This window comes from Selaginella moellendorffii, unplaced genomic scaffold (genome assembly GCF_000143415.4).
Source record: "Selaginella moellendorffii unplaced genomic scaffold, v1.0 SELMOscaffold_74, whole genome shotgun sequence".
Lineage (NCBI taxonomy): Eukaryota > Viridiplantae > Streptophyta > Lycopodiopsida > Selaginellales > Selaginellaceae > Selaginella > Selaginella moellendorffii.
Window position 1 is genome coordinate 167,588 of NW_003314335.1, and position 26,339 is coordinate 193,926.

Here is a 26,339-nt window from a genome sequence, read left to right on the forward strand (position 1 = left end):
ATTCTTCGTGGCAGCAGCAGGGGCAACAGGAGGGAGAGTTTGAACAAAGAGAAAAAGTCTTCGGGAGGCTACCAAACTCCGAACTCGTGTTCAGATGGTTTGATCTGTTTGGACTTTGAGTGTTTTGTTTTCTGCGGAATTTTCCTTCCGCGGACCGGGCATCTTGGCGTTGAAGTCAGTTGCTGCAAGTACGTAGAGATCATGTTCTTTCGCCATGCATAGCTCATGCACACACACACAAATTTGGCTTTGGGCGAGGCAAAGATGGTGAATTTGCACACAGACAAGTGTTATAGTCGAGTGCGGGAGCAAGGTAAAGAAAGTGGGCGATTGCGAAAGTTGATGAACAAATTAAAAAAACGTACTTTGCAAATCAAAATAGCACACACACAAAAGAAAAAAACCACATGCTGTACAGTGAATCCATGGCGGTACCGTGCGGTCCTCACATCACAATCTAGAAACAACATCGTGTTTCATGTGGACGACGCGGGAAATCCTTACAAAATCCTGTGAATAAATTTTGGTAACCTCTGTCAACAGGCATAAATGCCAAGCCACATCACATTTTCGATATTTGTTTGTTTTAATCTACAACCAGCTTTCACCACCTTTTCTTTGAATGGGTGTTCGCTTGTTGGATTTGCATCATGCGGGGCAACTCACTCCACTCTGGCCAAGTTGGAATTTGAGATCATCCCCACCACTCTGGCCAAGTTGGAATTTGAGATCATCCCCACCACTCTGGATGACGAAAACAAGCGCTACGTGTATCACGTAAGAACCCACTACGGGTTTCTATCAGACGTGGAGAAAGTTATGAAAGTGGCTGCAAAGAAATAAAGACCACAGAGATAAAACCTTGGACTTCTTCTCGCAACAAGTCAAGAAACCATGAAGATCTTCTGTGAAAACGCTTTGGGTTCCTAAGCAAGAAATCGATCAAGCTATAAACAAGATTATTTGGTCAGGGAAACCAGAAAGAAAAAAGATGAGCTCGCCTGCCTGGTACTTGCCGCACACGGGATTTCTCTGGCCTGGCCTCTCAGGTGAATACTCCGCGGGCAGGCTTCCTAAAACTGAAATAGTATTATTCTATAGCTGCAAACGCGTGAAAATAGCTCACCTCCTAGAGTAGTATACAAAACTGAGAATCGGATTTGCGTGTGCGTGCTCAGTCGACCCTGTAGAGGACCACTTCCTGCTGCTTGAAGTAGCGTCTGTCTTCTTCGTCCACCAGAACGAGGTTGAGGAAGTACTTGACGCTGAACTTGTTGTTGATGTTTCGGTAAGTCGGGGTCAGCTCGTAGGGGCTCAGGAAGAGCCGAATGGGAATGGATTCACCTGAGGAAAAGCATTGTTAGATCTGAAAGGAGAGGGGACCAAAAGACTTGAAGTTCTCACCGCGGACAGGCGCTCCATCCATGATTTCGAACTTTGCAAGTGTTTCACTTTCGTTGTAAGCGTTGGCACCTGAGCCGGTCGACTCTCGCTTTCTAATCTCGATCTCCATATGCTTTATCTTGATGCGGACCAGAAGAAAGTAAATCTTCCCGACGATTACATCCTTTAAGTGGAATCTGGCACAGAAAAAGCACTCACGCTCAGTTGACACAAAGCATGTTTCCATGTATTCAAAACGCACTTGCTCTTATTGTACTCGAATTCGATATGCAAGCAATCCTCGATGCCGACCTCCATCTACAAAGAGAAAAAGCTTTTTTCAAAAGAAAACTATCGATGTTTTCACCTTGATGCTGTTGTTCACGTCGGGGTGCGTTTGAAAGTTTCGAACCTGGAAAAACGAATTGTAAGAGCGATGAAAATGTTTCTCCACAAGTATCAAGTTACCCAGAAATCCTTATATTCCACAATCTTAGGTACGTAGCTGCGAGTTATAGTCACCTTAAGAACATATCTAACAAAACAATCCATTACAAAAAATATCCAAGCCGTGAATTTCTACCTGAGCCTCACGTTGACACCATTGTACGAGTCATATTGCATTTCCACTGACGAAAACTCGAAAGGATAGATTTTCCTCTCGTGAATCACACCCGGAACATCGAGCTCCCTCACTGTAGAACACGAAACGGAAGTATCAGATGACAATCTAGAGCAAAAAACAAACTCACACACCCAAGGAAGTGAAGTCGTAGAAATTCCCTCGGTCGAAGTAAAACTCTGGCAATCCACATACCAAAATCAGCGAAACAAGAGAAACGCAAAAACTAACGCACCTATTTGGCCAAGAAGCTCAATTTTCACTCCTTGATGCTCGATCTTCCGGCCGGGAAGGGGATCGATACGCACCTAAACAGAAAAAAATATTACTAAAAATTGGGAAACAAGGATGATCCAACCGACCTCGCCAGTAACACTCTCCTGGCCCTGGAAAAGAGGCACCATCCCCATCTGGCCATTCTCCTTCTTGATGCTCGCCTGGAAAGACGAAAGATTGCTAAGCTAACCCCGCTAGGTCAAGAACGAGCAAAGGCACAGTCCAGACCTGCTTGCGCGACTCCATGTCGGAGAGATCGATCGAGATGACACACGGCTGACCAAAGGCTCCCGCGAAGAGGCTCTGCATTGCTGCCGCCCTCTCGTGCCCTTGCTCTTTCGCGCTCTAGCTCACAGAAATAGAGAATATTCGAAGCATCTAGGGCTAATGTGCCTTTATCATGTACGTCCATGCCAGATCAGAACATTAAGGTTTGTCTTTCCCGGAAGAAGTACAGAGTTTCACTCTTTGATATATCTCGTCTCCGCCACCTCTGCGTGGAACGAATTTTCAATATACGTTGTTATATCACTTCCAAGATCGTGCCATTATAGCTAGACACTGTTGACAGTAGAAGATGACCTCATCAGACACTAGACACTGTTGACAGTAGAAGATGATGTCATCAAGTGGTTCATCGTCTGCAAACCCAGCACAATCCATATGGTACCATCCAACCTTACACTGCAAAAACCAAAGAATTAGTTCTAGCGATTATAATGAAAACTTACCTCAGCATTGTCACAGAGAATCATTTTTCTCCCATCATCTCTCCCCTAGCAGTTGCAATAAAGCTTGTCATCGATCTCAGGGTTCACTGGCAACCTGTCAACAATGATCCTGTTCCTCTGGTACTCTTTGAAGAGGAGATCCATAATGTGCTTTTGGAGTTCATAAAGATCCCACTCCACGAGAAAGTCATGATTCGGCTCAACATTTGCAGACAACCAGCTTAACGGGAACTTCAAATGGAATTTGTCCCTATTATCCTTGGAGCACACCTTTGGACTAAAATCAATGTCTTTGCGCCTTTTCCCAGCTTCTTTCCAGAAGCAGCTAAGTTTGACGTGTAGAGCATCCAAAGTTCTTTTCGACTTGATTTTAATCCCGATTGCTAGACGGCACCCAACCTGTTCCCATCCCTTAACTTCTGTTTTGAGTGTTTTCACATCCTCATTTTTGTACGCGACTTCAATGACACACCTTGGAAACTCTTCATTGTCAATACTTGAGAAGGAAGCATCTGGTTCTTTGTAACATCCATTTGCTAACTTAAAAGTGGTGTTGCCCTTAGTGCGAACTAATTTGTGGAACCTTGGCACATCCTTTTCTGGAAAGTGAGTTGCAAAGAAGTTAGTTGCTTGTTCCACCACTTCAACAACAAACCACGAAGTTGTCACTTCATGCACTTCAGAAGGGTCACCGAAGAGATAAATTGTCCCAAACTCTCCTCCCTCAAGCTCGTAAAAGAATCCCAATCTCCAACAAGTCTCCATTGAAAGAGACCAGATCTCCCAGGTGTCACTAGACACATGACAAAGGGCCCATTGCCAATCCCTGACGCACTTACTTGTAAGTACCTTGCAACTGCGTGCTTGAATCCTTCATTCAATCGCTTCAATTCCTGTTGTGCCTCCATCTTTTTGTTGTCTTCGAACTTGAAAAGCTGGACAATCCTAAGCTTTTCCTTCAAACCCTAATGTGTTTTAATATACGATATTAAAATAATTTCAACGTGGGTCAACGGAGAAAAACAAACAGGAGGATCAGCCTACTCTTTTCGAATCTAATGCTTCGCAAAGCCCCTGATTTCTCTCCATCTTTTGGTCCCGGAAATGGTGGAGGTACACTTTCCCGATCAAGCGCCTGGAAGGCTGTGCAACAAGAACGAAAATCACATCAATCGCTCACGAATGTATAAACAAAGCAAGAACGAACTTGCCTGTGCTGGAGAGCACCGCACCGCTATCAAAACTTGCCGTCCAGAAGAAAAACCCACGCATCTCTTTGCTCTTGAGAAACTCCACCTTCTTCTCGATCGATGCCTGGTTATCGAATCCCACCCACAAATCCCCAGCAAACGCGTACGCGCTGCTCGTCTCGCCATCGTCTACCACTGTCGCGTTCTTCGACCGGATGAACTCCTGGATCTCGCTGTAGAACAAGACCCCCGTCTCGGCACTTCCACCCGGCATAGCCGGCCCGGGCCCCCGCGCAGCAGCACCGACGCCGTGATCCAGCGACGAGTTTGCCAGCAGCCACGATCGCCCAACGCGGCCAAGCCCATCACCGCCTTGTGAGGAGGAAGCCCGCCATCCAGCCACGATTGGATGCCATAGCTGGAGCTTAGATTTGACGAGAGATCTGTGAGAGCCGAGTGCTCGCCGGTGAGAGGTGGCTCCCAGGCCGTGGTAGTCGTAGCACATGATGTTCGCCCAGTCGAGTGTTCTAGCCATGGTTTGTACTGGGTACTCGTAGCGCATGCCCGGAATCGAAGGGTCCATGGCCATGGTGCTGTAGTACACCGCTGCAGTGAGTAGCAATCGGTTGCGATACGTCGACTGTGCCTCGAAGACGATTTCTTTGGCGGAGCTCGGAGAAGAGCGAAGCTATGTTGGTCATATCGGCTGGCGAGTGAGGGAATTCCAAGTCCACGTCGATGCCATCAAACCTGGAAAGTGATCACACAAAGCTAGATCTATTCTTCCAAGAACTCCGGAAGATAGTGTTAACTTACCCGTAACTTCATAATGCTACTCCGCACGAATTCGCCCCTGCTGGAGCCATCTGCGAGAAGAACGTCGTGTTGGCCCCGGCGCCACCTATCGAGAGGAGGGTCTTGACCAGGCTCGTACACTCTCGCGCGATATCGATGTTCTCCACCGGGATTTCCACCCGGAAAGTTGTGCTGTTGACACTCGCGAACGCGAAGCAGAGGTGTGTGTACACGTCTGTGCTGAGATCCGATGCTCTTGACGACTTGAAGTTCTCACCACGGACAGGCGCTCCATCCATGATTTCGAACTTTGCAAGTGTTTCGCTTTTGTTGTAAGCGTTGGCACCTGAGCCGGTCGACTCGCACTTTCTAATCTCCATCTCCATATGCTTTATCTTGATGCGGACCAGAAGAAAGTAAATCTTCCCGACGATTACATCCTTTAAGTGGAATCTGGCACAGAAAAAGCACTCACGCTCAGTTGACACAAAGCATGTCTCCACGTATTCGAAACGCACTTGCTCTTACAGTATTCGAATTCGATATGCAAGCAATCCTCGATGCCGACCTCCATCTACAAAGAAAAAAAGCTTTTTTAAAAAGAAAACTATCGATGTTTTCACCTTGATACTGTTGTTAACGTCGGGGTGCACTAGAAGTTTTCGAACCTGGTAAAAACAAAGCGTAAGAGCGATGAATGTTTCTCCACAAGTATCTCATTACCCAGTATTCCACAATCTTAGGTACGTAGCTGCGAGTTATAGTCACCTTAAGAACATATCTGGCAAAACAATCCATTACAAAAAATATCCAAGCCGTGAATTTCTACCTGAGCCTCACGTTGACACCATTGTTACGAATCATATTGCATTTCCACTGACGAAAACTCAAAAGGATAGATTTTCCTCTCGTGAATCCCGGAACATCGAGCTCCCTCACTGTTAAACACGAAACGGAAGTATCAGATGACAATCTAGAGCAAAAAACAAATTCACACACCCAAGGAAGTGAAGTCGTAGAAATTCCCTCGGTCGAAGTAAAACTCTGGCAATCCACAAACCAAAATCAGCGAAACAAGAGAAACGCAAAAACTAACGCACCTATTTGGCCAAGAAGCTCAATTTTCACTCCTTGATGCTCGATCTTCCGGCCAGGAAGAGGATCGATACGCACCTAAACAGAAAAAAAAATTACTAAAAATTGGGAAACAAGGATGATCCAACCGACCTCGCCAGTAACACTCTCCTGGCCCTGGAAAAGAGGCACCATCCCCATCTGGCCATTCTCCTTCTTGATGCTCGCCTGGGAAAGACGAAAGATTGCTAAGCTAACCCCGCTAGGTCAAGAACGAGCAAAGGCACAGTCCAGACCTGCTTGCGCGACTCCATGTCGGATCGAGATGACACACGGCTGACCAAATGCTCCCGCGAATTGCTGCCGCCCAGAAATAGAGAATATTCGAAGCATCTAAGGCTAAGGTGTCTTTATAGGTTTGTCTTTCTAGGAAGAAGTATAGAGTTTCACTCTTTGATCATATCTCGTCTCTTTTCAGTGTATTTTTATGCTTTGTATCACTTCCACACTATAGCTAGACACTGTTGACAATAGAAGATGACGTCATCAAGTGGTTCATCGTCTGCAAACCCAGCACAATCCAAATGGTACCATCCAACCTTACACTGCAAAAACCAAAGAATTAGTTCTAGCGATTATAATGAAAACTTACCTCGGCATTGTCACAGTGAATCATTTTTCTCCCATCATCTCTCCCCTGGCAGCTACAATAAAGCTTGTCATCGATCTCAGGGTTCACTGGCAATCCATCAACAATGATCTTGTTCCCCTGGTACTCTCTGAAGAGGGCAGTCATAATGTGCTTTTGGAGTTCGTAGAGATCCCACTCCACGAGAAAGTCATGCTTCGGCTCAACATTTGCAGACAACCAGCTTAACGGGAACTTCAAATGGAATTTGTCCCTGTTATCCTTGGAGCACACCTTTGGACTAAAATCAATGTCTTTGCGCCTTTTCCCAGCTTCTTTCCAGAAGCAGCTGAGTTTAACATATAAAGCATTTGAGGTTTTTTTTTACTCGATTTTAATCCTAATCGCCTGATGGCACCCAGTTTATTCCCATCCTTTAACTTCTTCTTTGAGCATTTCCACATCCTCATTTTTGTATGCGACCTCAATAACACACCTTAAATACTCTGCATAGTCAATACTCGAAAAGAAAGCATTTGGTTCTTTGTGAGATTCATTTGCTAGCTTGAAAGTGGTGCTGCCTGCAACAAATACCAATTCACGGAACCTTGGCACATCCTTTGCTGGAAAGTGAGTCGCAAAGAAGTAGCTGCTTGTTCCGACACTTCTAGAACAAACCACGAAGCTGTTGCCTCATGCAAACTGGAAGGGTCACCAAAGAGATAAACTGTCCCAAACTCTCCTCTGTCGAGCTCATAAAAGAATCCCAATCTCCAACAAGTCTCCAACAAGTCTCCATTGAAAGAGACCAGATCTCCCAAGAGTCGTAGGACACAGTCTCTGCGACAACAAAAGGCCCATGGCCAACCCCTGACACACTTACTTGTAGGTACCTTGCAACTGCATGTTTGAATCCTTCATTCAGTTGCTTCAATTCCTGTTTTGCTTCCATTTTCTTGTTGTCTTCGAACTTGAAGCCACTGAGAAGTTGGATAATTTTCTTTTCTTCTACCTCTGAGCTTTTCATCTTTTCTAGTGCACACACCACCGCGCAAGAACTCTTGAAACCCTAATGTGCCACCTTAACCCTAATCTCTGATGACGTGTCGCTACTAATGTGGCGTGTATACGTGTACGAATTAATATTGAGAATATCAACGCCATTCCGTCAACGGAGAAGATTGGGAAAAGCAAACAGGAGGATCCACAAGACTAGCCTACACTTTTCGAATCTAATGCTTCGCAAAGCCCCTGATTTCTCTCCATCTTTTGGTCCTGGAAATGGTGGAGGTACACTTTCCCGATCAAGCGTCTGGGAGGCTGTGCAACAAGAACGAAAATCACATCGAATGTATAAACAAAGCAAGAAAGAACTTGCCTGTGGTGGTGAGCACCGCGCCGCTATCAAAACTTGCCGTCCAGAAGAAAAACCCACGCATCTCTTTGCTCTTGAGAAACTCCACCTTCTTCTCGATCGATGCCTGGTTATCGAATCCCACCCACAAATCCCCAGCAAACGCGTACGCGCTGCTCGTCTCGCCATCGTCTACCACTGTCGCGTTCTTCGACCGGATGAACTCCTGGATCTCGCTGTAGAACAAGACCCCCGTCTCGGCACTTCCACCCGGCATAGCCGGCCCGGGCCCCCGCGCAGCAGCACCGACGCCGTGATCCAGCGACGAGTTTGCCAGCAGCCACGATCGCCCATACGCGGCCAAGCCCATCACCGCCTTGTGAGGAGGAAGCCCGCCATCCAGCCACGATTGGATGCCATAGCTGGAGCTTAGATTTGACGAGAGATCTGTGAGAGCCGAGTGCTCGCCGGTGAGAGATGGCTCCCAGGTGCCGTGGTAGTCGTAGCACATGATGTTCGCCCAGTCGAGTGTTCTAGCCATGGTTTGTACTGGGTACTCGTAGCGCATGCCCGGAATCGAAGGGTCCCTGGCCATGTTGCTGTAGTACACCGCTGCAGTGAGTAACAGTCGGCTGGGATACGTCGACTGCGCCTCGGAATCGATTTGTTGGCGGAGCTCGGAGAAGAGCGAAGCTATGTTGGTCATGTCGGCTGCCGAGTGAGGGAATTCCCAGTCCACGTCGATGCCATCAAACCTGGAAAGCGATCACACAAAGTCAGATCTATTGTTCCAAGAACTACGGAAGATAGTGTTAACTTACCCGTAAGTTCGTGCCAAGGCGATGCTACTCCGCACGAATTCGCCCCTGCTGGAAATGTTGCTCGCCATCTGCGAGAAGAACGTCGTGTTGGCCCCGGCGCCACCTATCGAGAGGAGGGTCTTGATGAGCGGATTCTTGCTCTTGGCCAGGCTCGTAAACTCTCGCGCGACATCCATCGTCTCCACCGGGATTTCCACCCGGAAAGTTGTGCTGTTGACGTTCGCGAACGCGAAGCAGAGGTGCGTGTACAAGTCTGTGCTGAGATCCGATGCTGGGAACATCTGCGAGGCGTAGGATGGCCAGTAACCAACCTTGACTTTGTCCCATTTCTCATCTCCGGGTGGTGAGCTCTGCGGTGCTTTCGCTGGTGCTCCTACGGGTCCTCCTACGGGTGCTACCGCGGGTGCTCTCGCAGGTGCTTGTTGAGCTTCCGCTAAACCGGGATCAAAACGGAAGAATGCGACGCTCAGAACTGCAAAACATATTACAAGCGAGTTGATCATCATCTTGATCCGCGTTTGGAAAGAATGGACAACAGAAAAGTCACACTTATGCTGTTTACCTCGTGTGGACCAGGATGAAGACGAACACAGGGGTTCCCGATGGCCTGCCGGTTAGTCACAAGGAGACAATAACTAGGATCCAAATGACAACGCCGCAGCAACAGTAGGATGTTCTTAATAATAAATCGAAACTCAAAACAGTTGTTACTTGTCTGTAGCTGAAACAACAAATTGTCTTCCAATTTGGAGAGGAGACTTCAATCTTCTGTCAAAACTATTTGTACCTGTGACAAAGAACAGAAAAGCTTAGCTATCGCACTGTGCTTGATTAAAGAACGCTCACCTTCTTTTTTCTGGCCATGGAATTTTTACTTTCAAGTTGAACGTCTTGAAGACCTTTCATAGGTCTGATCCGAGAGTAGCGCTTGAGTTTTAGAGTCTCAAACCACATCCCCCAGAAAGTCACTGACCATCCCTGGAAACAAACACAGACAAAAAGCTAAAGTCAAAAGAAAGAACAGGCAAGAGAAAGAACAGACCTCGTCAAAGAGATCCACCACAGCTTCCAAGCACTTCTTCGTGATGTCGCTCGAGAAGGCCTTCATCGGTCCGGATATGTGAAGAGTGCCGTCCTCCCTCACCTGCGAGTAAGGCTCCGTTATCTCGTCGCCCCTCAAGCACCAGAAGACGATCGCAAACGCCCTCTTCACCTTCGCGATCACGGCGTTCTCAATGTCGGGCACGGACGCTCCGCGAGCAAAGGCAATGTCCTGCGCTGAGATCTGCCAGCGAAACGAGACCTGGGCCTCCACCATCATCTCGTCTCTCGAGCACGCAACCAGGTCGGACGCAGTCGTCTTGCGGATCTTGAGCGACTCGAATCCAGCGAAAACTTCCACCTTGGATATGTCAATCAAATGCCTACACGCATCTGTCACAAACGTAAGACTAGAAACTGGAAAGAACACACAGACGAACGAACCTGCCGGCGTAGAGCAAGTGTGGCTTGCGGTTGCAGTACTTGATGCCAACCTCGTCTTCTCTCACGGTGACCACTCGGTACGGCCCCAGCGCCACCTCTTTGTGAGAAGAATCCCGGTCATCGGCAGTGGTATACGCAAAGGACGAGCAGGAAAGTACGTGAACTCCGGGTTCCAACACCTTGGCTTGTCCGTCAATCCATGCCACTCCAAGCTTTCCTTCCAGGATAGAAACTCTGTGGAGATAGCCGTGATGGAGGACTCTGGTGCTCTCCAACGCGAGCTCTTGGAGCGAGAACGAGGACGTCGCTGGAAAGGTGTAGGACTTGGACGTCAGCAGCAGGGGCTCGGTGTCGAGCCAGGCGAGGCCGATCATCCCCGGAGGAACGTGAACCGAGAGCTCGTCCGAGGAAGAGAGCTTGAAAGATCTTAATGGCGTAGCTCCAGATCTTCTACCACCGTTGCTCACACAGCAAGGGCCCGGGGTGGCGGGTGTAGCAGTAGTGGCAGCCAGTGACTCTCTCTTCGAGAACGAGGAAGAATGCTCTGGGTGGTGCTGCCGCAGTGGAGAAAGCGTGGATTTCTTCGCGCAGCAATTGGACGAGTTGGAATTCGTCGAGGCAGTGGTGTCTTGCGACAGCTTCCGAGAGTGACCACCAGGACTTTTTGGAGATCCAGTGGAATGGTGGCAGCAATTCGCTGGCCTGTGACAGCACCCGCGGCAAGCCAGCCATCCAGACATTCTCGCCACCATCCTCCAGTTGTGGACGCCCTTCCTCACCACGTCGAGAACATCGCAGTGGCGATCAATGTCGTCGCAAGTCCCAATGAGCTGCCCCAAAATTCCATGGCCGTGGCGCGCAGACTCGGCCCTGGCGGGCAAAGATCTGTCCTCCCCCTCCTCCTTGCGCGAGGGCGAGCCATTGCTCGACGGAGACGCAGATTTCTCCTCGCCGGAGCCTCGATCCGGCCCGGGACTGTCCCCGCTCGCTGCCTCCTCTTGCAAATTACATCCGGTTTCCACTAGTTCTACGATCTCCGAAATGGAGCTAGAGCTAGCCGAATCGACCTCCCAGCATTTCGTTACCTCCGGCATGGGGAGCTCCAGAACCTCTTGCTGCTGCGAATCTCCTCGATCCACCACGTCGAAGCTGAAACCAGATCCGGCGCTGCAGAGACGCAGTGGCATCGGATGCAAATCCGCGCTCGGCGCGCAGGGAAACGAGAATGTAGGTGATGCGTCGGACTCGGAGGAAGAATCTGGCAGCGCCTCCAGAGGATCTTCCTCGAGCGCCATCGACGAAACGAAGAACCCTAAAATCTCACTATCCCGAGATCGGTTGGTCAAAAGGCCTGACAGCAAGGCCATCGGTGTCTGGCCAGTGACACCGCGGCACATCAGCCTTTCCAGTCCGCCACGTCCCCAAAAGATTCATAGACCACGTGGCACCATCTGGGTTCCATTACCACGGCAAAAATCTCAGCCGTTGGCTCAACTCAAACACAGAGCTTGGCATCCATCATTGCGCTGGATACGATTCCCTCGAGATTTTCCTTTTGCATAAGGCGCTCGTCCCGTACCTACCAAAATAAGCGATAGAAATGGCGTGGCTTGATAGCTATATCACTAACCTTGGTCATGCACGTGGTGAAGATTTGGCCCTGGAAGGTGTTGACGCTAGCGCCCAGCACCTCCAAATCTAGCGACTCTAGGGCGCCAACGATGTCCGCTAGTACGGTCGGGCAGCACCGGAATCGAACCAGGCACGTCCTGTTACATTCGTCCAGTTTCTCCACGTCTATCTGTGTCGACACTTTTAAATGCGATGATAAGGGCATCGTCTCTGATGCCGAAGAGATTCTCTCGTTCTCTTACCTGGAGGCTCGCTAGTTTGTGATCTCGCCGATCGCCGCTGTGATGATCGTCCTCGAGCGATGGCGAGGGCGACGCCGGGGACGCGGTCGTCAGCGATGAATTGGGGGAGCGGTGATCCTCTTCGATGGCACTGATCTCTCTCCGCATCGCCGAGACCTGCGATTTGAGCTCCTCGACATAGCCGATGGCGTCGGCCATGATGGACGCCTTGTCCATCTGTCAGAAATCCCCAAAGATCGTTACTCCATCCATCAATCAATCGAGAGAGAGAAAGAGAGGATAGAAATGTGAGAGATTTCCCTCACCTTCGTGATCTTTGGGACGAGAGCGCGAAGCGAGTAGAGCTTCTCGTTGAGCTTCTGCCGGCGCTTGCGCTCCGAGAGGAGATTCTTGGAGAACTTCCTCTTGTTCCTCGAGGAACCGCGGCTGTCGTGCGTCGTCTCGTCATCGCTCAGGCTCTGCTCGAACAACTCCGGCGATCCCGCATTAGCCTCGCCGCTGCGATCGCCCTTCTCCACCTCCGCCCCCGGATTGCTCATCTGATCCTCAAACATTTGCTCCAGCAGCTGATCCGAGGAACCCGACTCCACATCGAACAGATCGAGGTCATAAGATTCCAGCGAGCTCATTAGCCACAAGAAAAGAAGAAATCCACTGGAAGGATCTCCTACCTTGCAGAGCAGCACCCAAGAACCCTAGAGCCAAGGAAAGAAAAACCCTGCATTACGGCATATCCTCGCGGAATTTCTCCCATTCTTTTTTCCATTTTCTTAACTGCAAAGTTGACTATGTGGCCAATAGCCTTTAATGTCGAGAACACAACTGTACAATTTACATGCGCCATCCCCATGCACCACACGGCCTTTAAAAAAAAAGGTGGTACAAGCTAGGCGACAAAAAAGTATGAATCACGTTCTTTCAACTTTCCTTAATAATATAATTTAGTCAACGATGTTAGTCAAAGTGTGCCACGCTGGCCTTTTACAAAGAGGGAGTGGCGATGAACCACCACCACTGTCACCACATCACCACCAAAAGAAGGCGTCCAAAATCATTCACACCCTAGTAAATTGGTTGCATGGTGATGGTTCTTCCCCCTCTTATGAAACCATGGACGATCACCAAGAACACCACGGCACTGCTTGTCACCGCGAGAAGATCAAGGGCGGCAGCGTCCCCGTCTACGTTGGCCATGGCAACCCGGAGCGCTTCCTCGTCAAGCTCAAGCTCATCAATCACCCCCTGTTTCGAAAGCTCCTGGAGCTGACCGAGGAAGAGCTGGGCTTTTGCGACAACTGCCGCCTCGTCGTTCCCTGCGACGCTCACGTCTTCCAGAGGGTTATCGCTCGCATCGATGCCGAGGAGAGCGGGAGAAAGCTGCGCCCCGCCGAGGAGGAACTCCTCGGCCTCTTTGATTCCATCCCCGGTTCCTCGTAATTAGCTCGTTGGAGTAACGCTTCCGGAACTTGAAAGGCTCGTTCTCCTGTGTTGTAACTGATGGGAGAACGATGAAAAGAAAGTAGAATGCAAATAGACTTACTTGTCTTGTATAAACATAAGATTAGTCTTGTGTGTGCCGTGTTGTATTTTTGTTATACTTCTTAAAAGCCAGAGCTTGAGTGGCAGCAGGGTTCAAAGGGCTCCCTGCGTTGGAGCTTGATCGGCTGCTGTGTTGAGTTCTGCTGAAACTCTTTAGTACGCTTGAAGCACTGCTGCTCCTACTGCTGCTACTGTCTTGGGAGAGATCTCCTATCAATAGAATACTAACTGGAGAACCATTGAGAAGTCCACTGCTGCTAGAGCTTAAGCTTGTGTCTGAGAGCGAGTCTCCTTCCAAAAGACGAAGCACCTGGTGAAAAAGACACGTTAAGCTGTGAAGCACACAGCATGTAAAGATCTGACCTGAGACATTCGAGGACGAATCAAAGGATCGGGGTCAATGCAAAGAGTGGCCGCAAGGAGCATGTTTTCCACCTCGTTTACACAAAATCTTCCCCGAAGCCGCTGATCAATCAGTTTCTCATACTTCTGCTCTCGAAGAAATGGTCGTGCCTGCATTCAACAAGATTAGATGCAGCAAACTTCATTACTTATGGACTTACCCATTCCGACAAGCACATCTCTCCTTTGTTGCGAGATAAATCCACAGCCTTCCGACCACTTACAAGCTCCAGGAGCACGATGCCAAAAGAGTAAACATCGGCTTTCTCTGTGATTTGTCCTGTTTGAGTATACTCAGGTGCCAAGTACCTACAGCTCCAGTGTCACCAAAGAATGAAGGCAAGGAAAAAAAACACAGCAAGAGTTACCCGAAAGCGCCAATGACTCTTGTCTCTACTCCGAGTTCTCCATTGGGTTGCCATCTTGCAAGTCCAAAATCTCCCACCTGATGCTCAGACAAGTGAGTCGGACTATCCTATCGAATAGAAACTGAGACAAGAACTTACCATTGGCTCGAAGTCGTGGGTTAACAGAATGTTGTTTGGTCGCACGTCACGATGAACAATACATCCCACTCGGCACTCTTCATGTAAGTACCTCAAAGCTCGCGCGGCACCTAGCGCGATTTTCTGGCGAGCCGGCCATTCCAGAGTCACTGTTTTAGACCGCCTGCCATACAGGTGCGAATCCAGCGAGCCATTGCAAACGAACTCGTAAACGAGCAGCCTCTTCTTGTCTTCAGCGCAGTAGCCGATCAGCATCACCAAGTTTCGCTGCTGAGCACAGCTGAGAACTTCGACTTCCGCGCAGAATTCTTTGTCGCCCTGCGTGCTAGCCAGCTTATGCTGTTTGACAGCAACGGCTTGGCCATCAGGGAGCCTGCCCCTGTAAACTGAACCGTATCCACCTTCTGCGAGAAAGTTCACGTCCGAAAAGCCACCGGTTGCAAGTTGCAGCTCTGCGAAAGTGAATTTCCTGGGCGGCTTGCCGAAGACAGGCGTTTTGTGCTGGCAAATGGAGCATAAAGGAGGAGGCTGCGGAGACGACTGCTTTCTCAGATGGATCTGCTTTCGGACGCTGGACACTCGATCTACTGGCCTCGATACGTTTCTTTGCGTATCCGTTTCCTCGGTATACTCCCGGCTTTCCTTCATTCGCAAGAAGTCATTAAGAACTTGTGGTTTATGGCTAGCTGGTGATGGAGTTGTGCTGTTCAGCACTTCTGATGGCGGACCTGCAAAGCAATGGTTAAAACGGAATAAGAGCGAGCGAGCGTCCTACCTTTTCTACGGGTTTCATTTTTCAGCAACTCTTCTAAAACTGAAAGCTCGAATTTCGGTGCCGTCACAAGTCGTGAATCCGGGCTACTGGCCTCTGAGCTGGATGTCGAGCTCTCCCAGTACAGCTGATCGAAGCCCTTGGGCATCACAGACAGGCTCAGTCCATTCAGAAGAACGGATGACGAGTCGATGGATTCTTCTTCATCGTACGGCAAATCACGTCTTTTGAGATTCAGCCTCAGGATTTTTGGATTGCTGCGATGCACAACGACGATATTGCTGTTAAGCTCTTGCAGGCAAAGCTTACCCTCGCTCTTTAGATTCCTGGCGTGAAAAGGACTGTCACAGTAAACACCATCATACTTCCAACTTAGAAGACGTACCTATCAAGCACCACCCAAGTTGCCCGGAATCTCTTGGCCTCCGATGGAATGACTCCTCTACGAGCAAACTGGAGGATTTCTAGTGTCGTATGCACCTATGCTCACGAGATAGAATCTATAACTTAGCTCGACCATACCGAAATATAAAAAAACAAGCTCACCTTTTTAAGATCGTGGATTTTTCGGAGCTTCTCCATCACCATGGAGCATTTGTTCCGAATTTCTTCGAGCTCTTCCTTCCTAGTGGCTTTGAGCGACGCAGCCGCTGCTGCTGCGCATTCTCCACCAAGCGCAGGAAATCCCCAGCTCTTCCAAACTGGAAAGCATCGAATGAGACTTTAAATCTAAGCGTATGGTCGACTGTTACCAGAATCTGAGGAATTGCTAGTGCTGCTGGCGGGCGCAATCGCCTGGAACACGATCCTATCGCCTGGATGAACCACGAGATTTGCTAGAGCCCAGTTTAGAGCATAGTCGGTCATCTTCTTGCTCGCGTCAACCGCGACGAGCACGATTTCTCGCTGAGACTCTTCGTCTGAGCTTTCCTGTGAACTGCTCACATCCATGACCTTGACTCGATTTAGCGGAAGGAGCTGAAATCTCTCCATTGCTCCAGCCGTGACAAGAAGAAGAAGGGGAAAGGAGGATGCAAAGACTGGATCTTCACTGGAGCCCGGAATGCATGCGAGAGATCACAAAGCCCTAAGGGATCGATGCAAGGCATCTCTCATCCAGCTGCCGATCGACCGCTGCGAAATCGAAATGCCGCCCTTCGATCCCGAAATATTTCGCGCACAATCCCCTAGAACCAGGAGCCGATCGATGTGCGATCGATCGGGCGGGCCAAGAACCGATAGCAATGCGATGGATCGATCGAGGAAGATGCCGGCGCCTCCTTTCTCCCCAATGCTTGCCCTCGCCACAACAAAGGAAGAGCGCAAAAGAAAAACCAAAAAGCTTGTCGTTTGAGCTATAGCTCTGCCGGCCCGCGCGATTGGGCACACGCGGTCAAGCGCACGGTTTGAGTGAAAGAGAAAACCTCGCGGTGCCAAACACGCGCTAAATCATGCGTCGCCATCGCCGGCCGTGCCGCGCGGCACGACCCAATGGCACTGCCGGCACCGAGCGCCACCGCGCGGTATACCACCCGCTAAGCGTAGCGTCAAAGCACAGCAAACTGTTAGGTGATCAATCACTCTCTGCCGATGACGAAAGTAACAACAAATTTCCTTGACAAATTCACACTGCTTTGTCCGATTTCCATGAACAGTTCTTCCGAAATCTCCGGGAGAACTTTCCATCGAGAAACTTCTCTCATCACACGACTCAAGAGTTTATTCCCTGGAACGCGATGATCCATCACCCACAAGATCTAATGGATTGTGCCCACTCTCACTTTCCACTCCTCGGCACTCCTCTCTTGCTCTTCCCGCAAGATGGGATTAGTCCTCAATTGCTCCTCTCTCATTCGTTTCTTCTCTTGCCGGAGCTGCCTCGCCTTCTCGATCTGTTCTTCCTGGAGAAGACCCACAAGAAAAATTTCTCTTGGGAGATCCAAATTTAACTCGCTTACCCTCGTGTACTTCAATTCCCTGACCCAATCTTTGTGGGCGATGTAGTAAGTGAGCGCAAAGTATGTGCCAATCGTGAGCCCAGCATACTGGTACAGCCTGATCATCACCATCTTGCCCAAGCGCGAGAGAAATCGAAGAACCCTAAAATTTCCTGCCCCACAAAACTTAGGGTTCCTGGGCGACTATTTGGACAAGTCGAGCTTGCTTCTCTTTCCCTTGCTCGATTCGCCGCCTTCGGATTGTGATCGTTTCTTGGACAAAGACTTGCTGCGCTTGCTAGATTCTCTGGTGATCCCGCTCTTTTCCTGATCGGATACAGCACCCACAGACGCGATCTCTGCTCGAAAGTTTTTGTGAGATCTTCGTTCTGGGAGAAAAATTCTCGTACCTTCCGCGTGATTTGGAGCAGCATCCACGTTCTCGGCAGCAACAGGATGAGCAATTGTCGGCTCGACGCTCCTCACAATGCTCACTTCCACCGGCACTGGCCTCACTAAAATCCATAGCAAAAGCTTTAGAAACTCAAAAGAAACTCTGCGAGATCTATCTCACCTTCGATCTTGTCTTGAGTTGGAACATAGGCGTACTTACTGCTCCCTTGAATGTCGTGTCTTTGAAAGCTATACTTCACTCCTGCCGATGATCCGCGAGAGCTTCTCATCAAGAACAACGAAAAACTATGAATTTCTATCTACCATTGCATACCAAATGCCCCATATTGCCATCGGCGGCCTCGAGCTTCAATCTCCAGCTCGTATTCGACAGCTCCTCGAGATCTAGCTGCCACGAAACAATCAGACCTCACTCACGCATTCGCGATTTCGACTCACATCGGGGAGCCGAAGCAGCCACAGCTCCTTGTTAGGATCCAAGGCCTCGTCCAGCAGCGGCTGCATTGCCTCCACGCGCTGGAACGACCGCGGCGCCTCGTAGCTGCAAGACAAGTGGCCGAATCAATCGCGAGTGAGAGCCAAAGATCAACACTCACGGCGCCGGCGCAGCGTCCATAGCTCTTTCCATCATTCAAGAGCCCTAAAACTTTCAAAACCCAAGAACCCTAAAACACTTTCCCAAAGGCTTTCAACTATTTACATCTCGGCGGATAACTTTTCTTTCTCGCGCGCCGCTTGCTGCTGGATCCCATAGAGCCGGAAGAGATGATACGCCGAAATGCCCACCACCACGAAAGAAACGAGCGCAGCGATGAAGCAAATTACAACCGAGATCGCGTAAACCGTGCAGAAGTAGCCGAAAGCGTTGCAAACTTTTCTCCACAGCACCGCCGGAGCTCCTTCCTCGGCCAGGTATCCAATCTCGGTTGCCACTGCGGCGCCGCTGAGCAGGAGATAACCCATCATCTGGAAGAAGAAAAACAGAGTGAGAGATTGTCTCAAACACGATCAAAGTAAGAGTGGATCAAACACGATCCTGGAGGAACTTTAAGAAACATGGATCAATGAAAAGGAATTCTTCTAGCAGCAGCGATTAAAGAACGAGGAATTGTCCGAGTAGCAGCGATTTGACAGGCAGAGGAGAAAAAAGATGTCTGTTCGATCACAGCCGAGGATGATAATCAAATCAAAGGAAAGAAATCCTTTTGATCATTTGCAGCTCGGCAGAGAAGCATGGACACACGACAAAAGCACTCACGAGGATCGTACATTAACATTTCACGCGATTCACGGGCCTATCAAACTTCAATCACGGGGCTCGGGAAGGACTACGGAGATAGCGAGCAACTTGGGACGATCGAGAAGTAGCAAACTTGAAGAACACTGGAAGGAGAACGTACACAAGAACTTTCGAAAGCAAAAGCGAGCATTAAATTCTAGAAACTGACCGAGTCTGCGATGAAAGAGATCCAGGCAACGCTTTTGCAATCCACCACTGTTCCCTTGGTCGCAACGAGGCCGATGTTGAAAAGAAGATGGAGCACTGTGTAGCCGATCACTACTCCCAGCGCATCCACATAGAACCTGGGAGAGAATCAAAATCGAGGGAACAGAGCTCTCGCGGCAGAGAAAGAGGGAAAAGAGGAGAACTTACTTGAGACCAGTGACGAGCTCATACTTCGCGGTTTTAGTGACGAAGACGGGCCTTGGGAGGCCGAAGAACGGAAGAGGGACTGAGCCGGTCTCTCGATCGGTGACCATGAGAGCCTCCGAGATGATCACCAGAACCAGCAAGAAGCTCCTCAGTAGGATGATGCTAATCCGGAACTCGTGCTCGTGATCGCCCATTTTCCTGTCGTCGCCCACTGGACTGCCGCCGGCACTGCCATTCATCGCCTTGCTCGAAGAATCCATCGCGGCGAGTAAAACAAAAGCTTCTCTTCTCGCGATCAGCAGCCACTGGTAAATGCCGAGACTGGAGCCGTGCTGCTAGAGGGTCATGTCGATCGATTGATATGATAGATATTTTCCTCCCAGAAATTCCACGCGACAAGCGGACGGTAACCTCAAGAGTGATGAGCAAAGAGGATGAGGAACACCGATCGCTCGCCTACGGCTCGATCGTGCGGCGGAGGATTGGGAACGAGAGAATCCATGTGGAGCAATGAATTCGCGCGCTCGTCCAGCTCGTCCTGCCATTCAATGCTGTCGCCCATCTGTCGCGAGCACAAAACAAAAAGAAGACGAAGACCTAAAAAGAGGAAAAGATTCGATAGCACATTCTTTTTGGCGCGAGCCGCCAGGTAATATACCGGCAGTCAAATCACGGCCGTTAGCTGCCGGGATATTCGCTAGGCTTTTCTCTCCTCCTCGATAAGGGGCGCTTGCGTGTCGAAGATCCGAGGCGCCAGCCCTAGGGCGTCACTGCGCGCTCCTCCATCGATCCGCGCCATGGTAAGACGCTTCCAGGGGAGTGGGATCGTCCCGGGGTTAGGGTTCTTGTAGGATGGACAGCGCGATCTAGAGAGATTTCCGGGGCAGCGGCAGTGAGAAATGGGAGCTGTGACGTCCACTGTGGCTGCCAAGTTCGCGTTTTTTCCCCCGAATCCGCCATCGTATAGGGTAGTCAAGGACGAGGTGACTGGGAATTTGATGCTCTCGGATGTGCCGCGCAGCGATTCCGTGGATGTGAGAATTTTGAGAACCAAGAGGGGGCAGGATATCGTGTCCCTCTATATCAAAAACCAGGAGGCTCGTCTCACGCTTTTATACTCCCATGGCAACGCTGCGGACTTGGGCCAAATGTATGAGCTCTTCCTTGAGCTAAGCCGTCACCTACGAGTAAATCTCATGGGGTAAGCTTCTTCTCTTCTCTTGCGTTGTTTTTCTTTTTCCTTTCTGTTCTTCATGGTTTTGAGCTCATAGTTTACTTCTGGAAGTGTTTGCGTTTTTTTTTTCGTTTTTGTGCCATGGTTAAAGCTCTGGCTTTTTCTTTGCTCTTTATTGGATTGAGTGGACTGTGTCTGTGGCAGCTATGATTATACAGGGTATGGAGCGTCCACTGGAAAGGTAAATCTCCCAGCCAGGTTTTGTCCGAAGAACTTTGTCTTTTGACAGTTTCTCTTTTGTGAGCTCGCAGCCGACGGAGTTTAACACGTATGCTGACATTGAGGCGGTCTACGAGTGCCTGGAGCGCGACTATGGTGTCAAACAGGAGGACCTTGTCCTGTATGGACAGTCCGTTGGGAGTGGACCGACACTCGACTTGGCAGCGCGACTGCCAAGGCTCCGGGCTGTAGTTCTTCACAGCCCGATTCTATCTGGACTGCGAGTAATGTATCCCGTGAAGCGCACGTACTGGTTTGACATCTACAAGGTACTTTGTTGTTTTCTCTTTTCACTCTTCCCAGCACGCAAGCTCCGCTCACTGCTTTTTTTTGTTTTCGCGCAGAATATCGACAAGATAGGCCAAGTTAACTGTCCAGTTCTCGTGATTCATGTAGGTGATGGGATGGAAGGGATTAGTTCCATTCCATTCCCTCTGAGAGTTTTCTTTGTCCTCTTTTGATTCTCTTTGCGTGTTTCGGCAGGGGACCTCGGATGACGTTGTGGATTGCTCGCATGGAAAGCAGCTCTGGGACCTCTGCAAAGAGAAGTACGAGCCGCTGTGGCTCAAGGGCGGTGGCCACTGCAATCTGGAGCTGTATCCGGAGTACATCCGGCACCTCAGGAAATTCATCTCCACGCAGGAGAAAGCGGCGTTGGGAAGGAACCGATCGAGCAGGAAGAGCACAGATCAACAAAGTGAGCGAACACTGACTTGCTAAAAGAGCCAGACGATCGAAACCAAACGAAAAGCAAAAGAGAATACCATGCTAACTTTTTAAGTGCGGGTGTGTTCATTCGTTCATTTGTTTGTGTAAATACATAGCTTGTGATACACTTATTATTCCAGAGCTATATTCTTTGTGTCTTTTGGGAAAGCTGACGAGATGGAAAAAGAGAGGAATCTACGGCCCAAAACTTTAGTCCTTGTCTCTATGGGACAAAAAATTCTCCCCGTGCTTCACAGTATCACAGAGGAGAGAGAGAGAGAGAGGGAAACTCACACACACACTTGTGGATGAAGACCACTCGACGTTAGCTCAACATCGCAGCAAGAAGAGGTTGAAAAGTCGTGAGACGATTTGGAAACCATGCTCGAGTTGTATGAGAAGCGCAGGGCGCTGCTGCTGCTGAGGCTTGCAGCTATGTTCTTGAGCCTCGCTGCCTTGCTCATCACGGTTCTCAATCGAGAGGATGGTTTCTTTTCTATCAATGTCTTTGGATCGCCACAGCCAATTCTCACCAAAGCTACCGCCGATTTCACGCTCGTCAAGGGACTCAAGTCAGTGGGGAATCATTGGAAATCTTTGAAAGCCTGTTGATCTGATGCTTCTTTGTAAAGGTTTTTCGCGGGAGCAATGGGCATTGTGGCTGGCTACTCTTTCCTGCAGCTAGCAATCGCAATGGCATCAATGTTTTCAGGAGCTCCAAGCATCTTGGGAGGGAAACGTATGGCATGGCTATGCTTCGTGGGAGACATGGTATGTGTGTTAGAACAACTCTTTTTCTTTCTAAAAGAAAAAGAAAATACCAAGGAATTTTTCTGAATTCTGCAGACAGCGTCGCACCTGTGTGCGGCTGCAGCTGCGGTTTCTGCACAGCTGGCGTACTTGGGCAAGCGAGGCGCACCAATGTGGAGTGCGGTGTGCACGTATTTCAGTCACTACTGCCTTGTGTTTGGTTTGGCCGTGATTTTCGCCTTCTTGGCCACTCTGGCAGCACTTCTGGTGGCTTCAATCTCTTCGTACCACCTGTTCCGGCTGCATGGCATTCTGCAGCAGCAGCAGCAGCAGCGGCGGCAACTGCAGCAAGAGCATGTTCAAGACAAGCCATAACACAAACAATGGCTTCTAGTCTTAAGATTGAACATTAAATCAACTAATGTATAATTTAAGTAAATATATAATTCTCTTATTTCTTTTTATTTCATTTTCTTATTACTTTTTACTAATACTTGGGATCCCTTTAGGGCAGATGTATTTTGTGCCCTATACGCAATGTGCAAGGAGCTCGTGGTGGATGAAGTTTGCAGCCGATCGATGAAGAAGACGATCCCTCGTATTATCAAGAGTGGCCACCAACAGCGCCACCATCACAGGAAGCCTCCGCTCGCGCCCCACTGCCATGGGGCGGCGAGTTGCAAGCTTTGCATCCTCCAGCAGCAGCAATGGGCGGATCTCGAGCTCCATCTCTCTCGAGCGATCACTCTCTCCGCCCCTGGCGCTGTGGAGATGAAGATCCCACCACCACCATCAGTTCCAAGTGTGGTGGAGATGGAGATGGAGATTCCATCAGTTTCAAGAGTGTTGGAGATGGAGACTCCTTGCAAGTGATCATTGACATTCTTATGCCACAACTGTTGTATAAAAGTGTTGTAAGAAATGTTCTATGGACAAGGTTAAGCTTTCACAAGAAGTCAAACAATCCTTTTACCACGATATTTTGAAAAATTAGGGCTCCGTGCAATTGATCATTGACATTCTTATGCTCTTCTTTCACAACTGTTGTACCTCCACGAGAACATAATCATAGGAAAATTCCATGGAACGACAATTCCAATTGATGTATGGATTAAAGTGATGTAAGAAATAAGCTTTTCAAACAATCCTTTTACGACAAATCTAAAAGATATTTTAAAAAATTAGGGCTCTTCCATTTCGCCTTTTTTGCTTCCTCGTTCTTGGGGATGACCTCTCTCCTCCAATTCCTCGAAGTGGAATGGCCCTTCTTGCTCTGCATCCTCGAGGTCGGCCTCTGCGTCGCCGCTGCCATCGCCGTCGTCGTCAAATTCGAAGCTCGGCCCTCCACGAAGCGGATCGATAGTAGCGGGAATGGCGGCGACGCGGCGGCGCTCGCATCGATCCAGCTCTTCCGCTGCTCCTCCGGCGTCCTCCACCCGGCCTGGCTCGCCGGGATCCGGGCAATCTCTTTCATCTACTTGCTTAGCATTTGGATTATCAGCTTCGTCGCCAGCGGCCCATTGTCGCTCGTCTTTTACACTCAGTGAGTTACTATTAGCGCGAATTTCTCGTTGATCTTCTTCCTTGCTTCTCCAGATGGACTTTCACATTGCTCGTGATCTACTTCGGGGTAAGAAAGTTCCACCTCTCGATTCTTCTCATCGTGTTTGTTCTTTGTTTTTCAGCTAGCCAGTTATATAAGCATCACCAAGCTCGTTTCCGGCGCCGCCAAGGAAAAGAAGATAGTTCTGGTCGACGAGAGCTTGGGCGACGAGGAAACTGGGAACTTCATCGAGCAGGAAAGCATTGCTGACACTACCGAGGACGAAACGGATGCTTCGGCTGGATTCATCGGCTACGCAACGCTTGTTATCTTCCAGGTACTTGAAAAAACTTCTCGGCTTGAAAACTCTAATGGTGGTTTCTCAAAGACGGCTACCGCGGCATCGGTTTTGACTGACACTGTCTACTGGTTCATCCTCGTCCCGTATGTTCTAGCCAGTCCTTTCTTCGACTTAAACTTCGTAAGCAAGAACAAGAGAAAAAAGATCTCTTCGTTCGCTCACAATTCTCTCAAGTTCTTCACCCGCAGGTAAATCTCAACATGCATGGCGTCAACGCGATCTTTTTGCTCGCGGAGCTCTTCCTCAATGACTTGGTACGCATCAAGCTTTTGTTTCTCATCCCGCGGGTTCTATAGTTTTTATTCCACAGCCTTTTCCATGGTTCCGGGGCGCTTATTTCGTGTTTTGGACCGCTGCATACGTTGTTTTTCAATGGTTCATCCACGGGACAAGGCTCCTAACATGGTAACGAACGATCCTTCCAAGATTTCCATCGGTTTTTAATAATCTCTCGTTCTTCTCTCAGGTGGCCATATCCTTTTCTCGAGGTCTCAACGCATTATGCTCCGGCGTGGTAAGTCTAGACGAGAAAGAAGAAACTGGAGGGAGTTAATATTTCTTTTTCCTCTGTTTTCATTCTTCTGGATTCGTTTCTTTACAGGTACTTTGGCCTCGCCTTCGCCCATTTGATTTGCTTCCTCATTTGTTTAGCACTGGCAAGAACCAAACAGCCAGTGATCAGCTATTTTGTCAGCAGGAGTGCTCGTCAGAAGTAACAGCCGCGGCTGCCTCGTCGTAAGGGACAAACCCCTGGAGCTCCGGACCATTGAGACGGGGATTGTTATCAAAGCTGCGCAAGGAAGAGACAAACAAAATTCTATGAGCTACTTTCAAAGAAAAACAAAACTCTTCTTGTACCTCTTTGGTGAGAACTGAGCGAATGATCCGGAGGTCGGGATTGTGCCACACAAATCGTTGTCAGAGAGATCCCTGTAGAGATTAAGAAAGAGAGGTTGCTCCAAAACTGCAAACATCGGAGCTTTTCCGACCGACTTACACTATTTTCAGGCTCGAGATTGACGACAGTTCCCTTGGGATTTGTCCCGAAAGTCGATTCTTGTTGAGACGCCTGTAAGCATCAGGCATTAGTTTAAAGAAACACAAAGGAGAAAGTCAGGCTGCGTACAGGAAAGCAAGAGACTTGAGTTTTCCAAGTGACCGAGGAATCGGGCCAGTCAAGTTGTTCATGTACAAGTCCAAGCTCACGAGCTTCTTCAAGTTGCCGAGCTCCTGGGGGATGTGCCCAGCAATATTGTTCTTGTAGAGCTCCCTGGAAATCAAAGAATTCATGCTCAAAAGCACTGAAGCTACAAGAAACTTACAGATGACGAAGGTTTTCCAGCTTTCCCAGCTCTGGGATCAGCACTCCGGAAAGCTTAGCGTTCCCAAGATCCCTGGAAACAAAGGGGCATGATCAGTGAGCACTCGTATTCTCAGGGGAAAGGAAAAAAAAAAAAACACAAACAAAACGAACGGATCATTCTAGTTCTTACACTCTTATCACTCGATTCTGGTTGTCACAAGTGATATGAAACCAAGTACACGGATCCACCAGCGTTGGATCCCAGCTCTGGAGCACATTCTCTGGATCGACCAAGCTCCTCCTCAGGGAATGGAGAATATCGCCTAGAAAAAGAAAACATGACAAGCTCAAAAAAGCTGTGCTCCTACCTTCGACATTTCCAGCCGCGATCCACAGCTCCAGCGCCAGGATCACTGCCGCGAGCGCTCCTACCGCCGACGCCATAGCAGTGCGTGCCCTAGGCAAGAGATCCCTGGGCGCGCATGGGAGAGATTAGACCTATCAAGCCAAAAAAGATTTGGGGGCGCTCTTGTCCGTGTGAGGGGAGCGTTTTCCAAGCACGATGATCCCTCCTGGTACGCCTGGGGGTCAGGCCAATGATGTAATGACACGTGTCTAGTCGCCTGTCAGAGCTGACGTCACAGCACTTACTTAAACGGACGGTGATGATTGTTTTTAGGTTATTCAACATTAATCAAGATTCTGTTGACTTTCATTGACTAAAGGTTTCTAACATTTGCTCATACTTAACACACTGGAGCCAC

At 49.2% G+C, this 26,339-nt stretch overlaps 13 protein-coding genes and 1 pseudogene across 18 annotated transcripts; 5 read left to right on the top strand and 9 right to left on the bottom strand.

Annotated features, from left to right (window-relative positions):
• Positions 1-808: 808 nt before the first annotated feature.
• On the bottom strand, positions 809-2,660 carry LOC9659024 (vacuolar protein sorting-associated protein 26A). 2 transcript variants are annotated; one of them, XM_024660339.1, is made up of 11 exons: positions 2,510-2,660; positions 2,368-2,442; positions 2,241-2,313; positions 2,140-2,184; positions 1,967-2,078; positions 1,852-1,918; positions 1,751-1,795; positions 1,646-1,701; positions 1,405-1,580; positions 1,127-1,344; positions 809-1,073 (listed from the first exon to the last, which is right to left on the bottom strand). In XM_024660339.1, the coding sequence occupies exons 1-10, from the start codon at positions 2,588-2,590 to the stop codon at positions 1,175-1,177; spliced, it is 900 nt and encodes a 299-aa protein (XP_024516107.1). In that variant the 5' UTR covers positions 2,591-2,660; the 3' UTR covers positions 809-1,073; positions 1,127-1,174. The 2 variants fall into 2 exon arrangements, with proteins under 2 accessions (XP_024516107.1, XP_024516106.1); XM_024660338.1 differs by having other exon boundaries at positions 809-1,079.
• Positions 2,661-3,993: 1,333 nt separating this feature from the next.
• LOC112340995 (class V chitinase-like) lies at positions 3,994-5,117 on the bottom strand. The gene is made up of 3 exons (XM_024660342.1): positions 5,019-5,117; positions 4,224-4,952; positions 3,994-4,155 (listed from the first exon to the last, which is right to left on the bottom strand). Exons 2-3 carry the CDS (start codon positions 4,789-4,791, stop codon positions 4,022-4,024), a joined length of 702 nt encoding a protein of 233 aa, XP_024516110.1. The 5' UTR covers positions 4,792-4,952; positions 5,019-5,117; the 3' UTR covers positions 3,994-4,021.
• LOC112340999 lies at positions 5,027-6,418 on the bottom strand (annotated as a pseudogene).
• A 1,406-nt stretch (positions 6,419-7,824) lies between these two features.
• LOC9659025 (class V chitinase) lies at positions 7,825-9,243 on the bottom strand. The gene is made up of 3 exons (XM_002986501.2): positions 8,875-9,243; positions 8,078-8,808; positions 7,825-8,019 (listed from the first exon to the last, which is right to left on the bottom strand). The coding sequence occupies exons 1-3, from the start codon at positions 9,153-9,155 to the stop codon at positions 7,868-7,870; spliced, it is 1,164 nt and encodes a 387-aa protein (XP_002986547.2). The 5' UTR covers positions 9,156-9,243; the 3' UTR covers positions 7,825-7,867.
• Positions 9,244-9,533: 290 nt separating this feature from the next.
• Positions 9,534-11,782, bottom strand: LOC112340993. The gene is made up of 4 exons (XM_024660337.1): positions 10,360-11,782; positions 9,917-10,298; positions 9,721-9,852; positions 9,534-9,661 (listed from the first exon to the last, which is right to left on the bottom strand). The coding sequence occupies exons 1-4, from the start codon at positions 11,754-11,756 to the stop codon at positions 9,635-9,637; spliced, it is 1,938 nt and encodes a 645-aa protein (XP_024516105.1). The 5' UTR covers positions 11,757-11,782; the 3' UTR covers positions 9,534-9,634.
• LOC112340994 (transcription factor bHLH35-like) lies at positions 11,686-12,968 on the bottom strand. Of its 2 annotated transcripts, XM_024660341.1 has the most exons (5): positions 12,905-12,968; positions 12,539-12,799; positions 12,234-12,449; positions 11,990-12,160; positions 11,686-11,938 (listed from the first exon to the last, which is right to left on the bottom strand). In XM_024660341.1, exons 2-5 carry the CDS (start codon positions 12,785-12,787, stop codon positions 11,855-11,857), a joined length of 720 nt encoding a protein of 239 aa, XP_024516109.1. In that variant the 5' UTR covers positions 12,788-12,799; positions 12,905-12,968; the 3' UTR covers positions 11,686-11,854. The 2 variants fall into 2 exon arrangements, with proteins under 2 accessions (XP_024516109.1, XP_024516108.1); XM_024660340.1 differs by having other exon boundaries at positions 12,539-12,939.
• Positions 12,969-13,151: 183 nt separating this feature from the next.
• On the top strand, positions 13,152-13,670 carry LOC112340990 (auxin-responsive protein SAUR32-like). Its single transcript, XM_024660328.1, has one exon. The coding sequence runs from the start codon at positions 13,185-13,187 to the stop codon at positions 13,668-13,670; it is 486 nt and encodes a 161-aa protein (XP_024516096.1). The 5' UTR covers positions 13,152-13,184.
• Positions 13,622-16,845, bottom strand: LOC9659026 (inactive protein kinase SELMODRAFT_444075-like). 3 transcript variants are annotated; one of them, XM_024660322.1, is made up of 10 exons: positions 16,205-16,845; positions 15,999-16,153; positions 15,838-15,932; positions 15,456-15,778; positions 14,681-15,408; positions 14,543-14,619; positions 14,336-14,483; positions 14,136-14,285; positions 13,774-14,082; positions 13,622-13,716 (listed from the first exon to the last, which is right to left on the bottom strand). In XM_024660322.1, the coding sequence occupies exons 1-9, from the start codon at positions 16,443-16,445 to the stop codon at positions 13,795-13,797; spliced, it is 2,205 nt and encodes a 734-aa protein (XP_024516090.1). In that variant the 5' UTR covers positions 16,446-16,845; the 3' UTR covers positions 13,622-13,716; positions 13,774-13,794. The 3 variants fall into 3 exon arrangements, with proteins under 3 accessions (XP_024516090.1, XP_024516091.1, XP_024516089.1); XM_024660323.1 differs by having other exon boundaries at positions 13,628-13,727; positions 14,681-15,396; XM_024660321.1 differs by having other exon boundaries at positions 13,628-13,727.
• A 207-nt stretch (positions 16,846-17,052) lies between these two features.
• LOC9659027 (CASP-like protein 2U11) lies at positions 17,053-20,042 on the bottom strand. Of its 2 annotated transcripts, XM_024660326.1 has the most exons (8): positions 19,252-20,042; positions 18,400-18,769; positions 18,242-18,344; positions 18,107-18,191; positions 17,964-18,044; positions 17,800-17,904; positions 17,411-17,748; positions 17,053-17,353 (listed from the first exon to the last, which is right to left on the bottom strand). In XM_024660326.1, exons 2-7 carry the CDS (start codon positions 18,432-18,434, stop codon positions 17,594-17,596), a joined length of 564 nt encoding a protein of 187 aa, XP_024516094.1. In that variant the 5' UTR covers positions 18,435-18,769; positions 19,252-20,042; the 3' UTR covers positions 17,053-17,353; positions 17,411-17,593. The 2 variants fall into 2 exon arrangements, with proteins under 2 accessions (XP_024516094.1, XP_024516093.1); XM_024660325.1 differs by lacking the exons at positions 17,053-17,353; positions 17,411-17,748; positions 17,800-17,904; ... (1 more) ...; positions 18,107-18,191; positions 18,242-18,344 and having other exon boundaries at positions 18,414-18,769; positions 19,252-19,387; positions 19,458-19,886.
• Positions 20,043-20,129: 87 nt separating this feature from the next.
• Positions 20,130-21,763, top strand: LOC112340989 (alpha/beta hydrolase domain-containing protein 17B-like). Its single transcript, XM_024660324.1, has 4 exons — positions 20,130-20,658; positions 20,836-20,872; positions 20,943-21,302; positions 21,394-21,763. The coding sequence occupies exons 1-4, from the start codon at positions 20,357-20,359 to the stop codon at positions 21,628-21,630; spliced, it is 936 nt and encodes a 311-aa protein (XP_024516092.1). The 5' UTR covers positions 20,130-20,356; the 3' UTR covers positions 21,631-21,763.
• Positions 21,764-21,969: 206 nt separating this feature from the next.
• LOC9659310 (CASP-like protein 2U7) lies at positions 21,970-22,832 on the top strand. Its single transcript, XM_002986420.2, has 3 exons — positions 21,970-22,190; positions 22,251-22,389; positions 22,465-22,832. Exons 1-3 carry the CDS (start codon positions 22,000-22,002, stop codon positions 22,741-22,743), a joined length of 609 nt encoding a protein of 202 aa, XP_002986466.1. The 5' UTR covers positions 21,970-21,999; the 3' UTR covers positions 22,744-22,832.
• A 73-nt stretch (positions 22,833-22,905) lies between these two features.
• LOC112341000 (CASP-like protein 2U8) lies at positions 22,906-23,241 on the top strand. Its single transcript, XM_024660351.1, has one exon. The coding sequence runs from the start codon at positions 22,906-22,908 to the stop codon at positions 23,239-23,241; it is 336 nt and encodes a 111-aa protein (XP_024516119.1).
• Positions 23,242-23,564: 323 nt separating this feature from the next.
• On the top strand, positions 23,565-25,255 carry LOC9658719. The gene is made up of 8 exons (XM_002986421.2): positions 23,565-23,911; positions 23,965-23,998; positions 24,054-24,248; positions 24,300-24,392; positions 24,461-24,526; positions 24,583-24,677; positions 24,739-24,786; positions 24,874-25,255. Exons 1-8 carry the CDS (start codon positions 23,595-23,597, stop codon positions 24,986-24,988), a joined length of 963 nt encoding a protein of 320 aa, XP_002986467.2. The 5' UTR covers positions 23,565-23,594; the 3' UTR covers positions 24,989-25,255.
• LOC9658720 (leucine-rich repeat protein 1) lies at positions 24,805-26,151 on the bottom strand. The gene is made up of 7 exons (XM_002986504.2): positions 25,944-26,151; positions 25,766-25,898; positions 25,595-25,666; positions 25,399-25,542; positions 25,270-25,341; positions 25,131-25,202; positions 24,805-25,062 (listed from the first exon to the last, which is right to left on the bottom strand). The coding sequence occupies exons 1-7, from the start codon at positions 26,017-26,019 to the stop codon at positions 24,963-24,965; spliced, it is 669 nt and encodes a 222-aa protein (XP_002986550.1). The 5' UTR covers positions 26,020-26,151; the 3' UTR covers positions 24,805-24,962.
• Between the last annotated feature and the right edge of the window lie 188 nt (positions 26,152-26,339).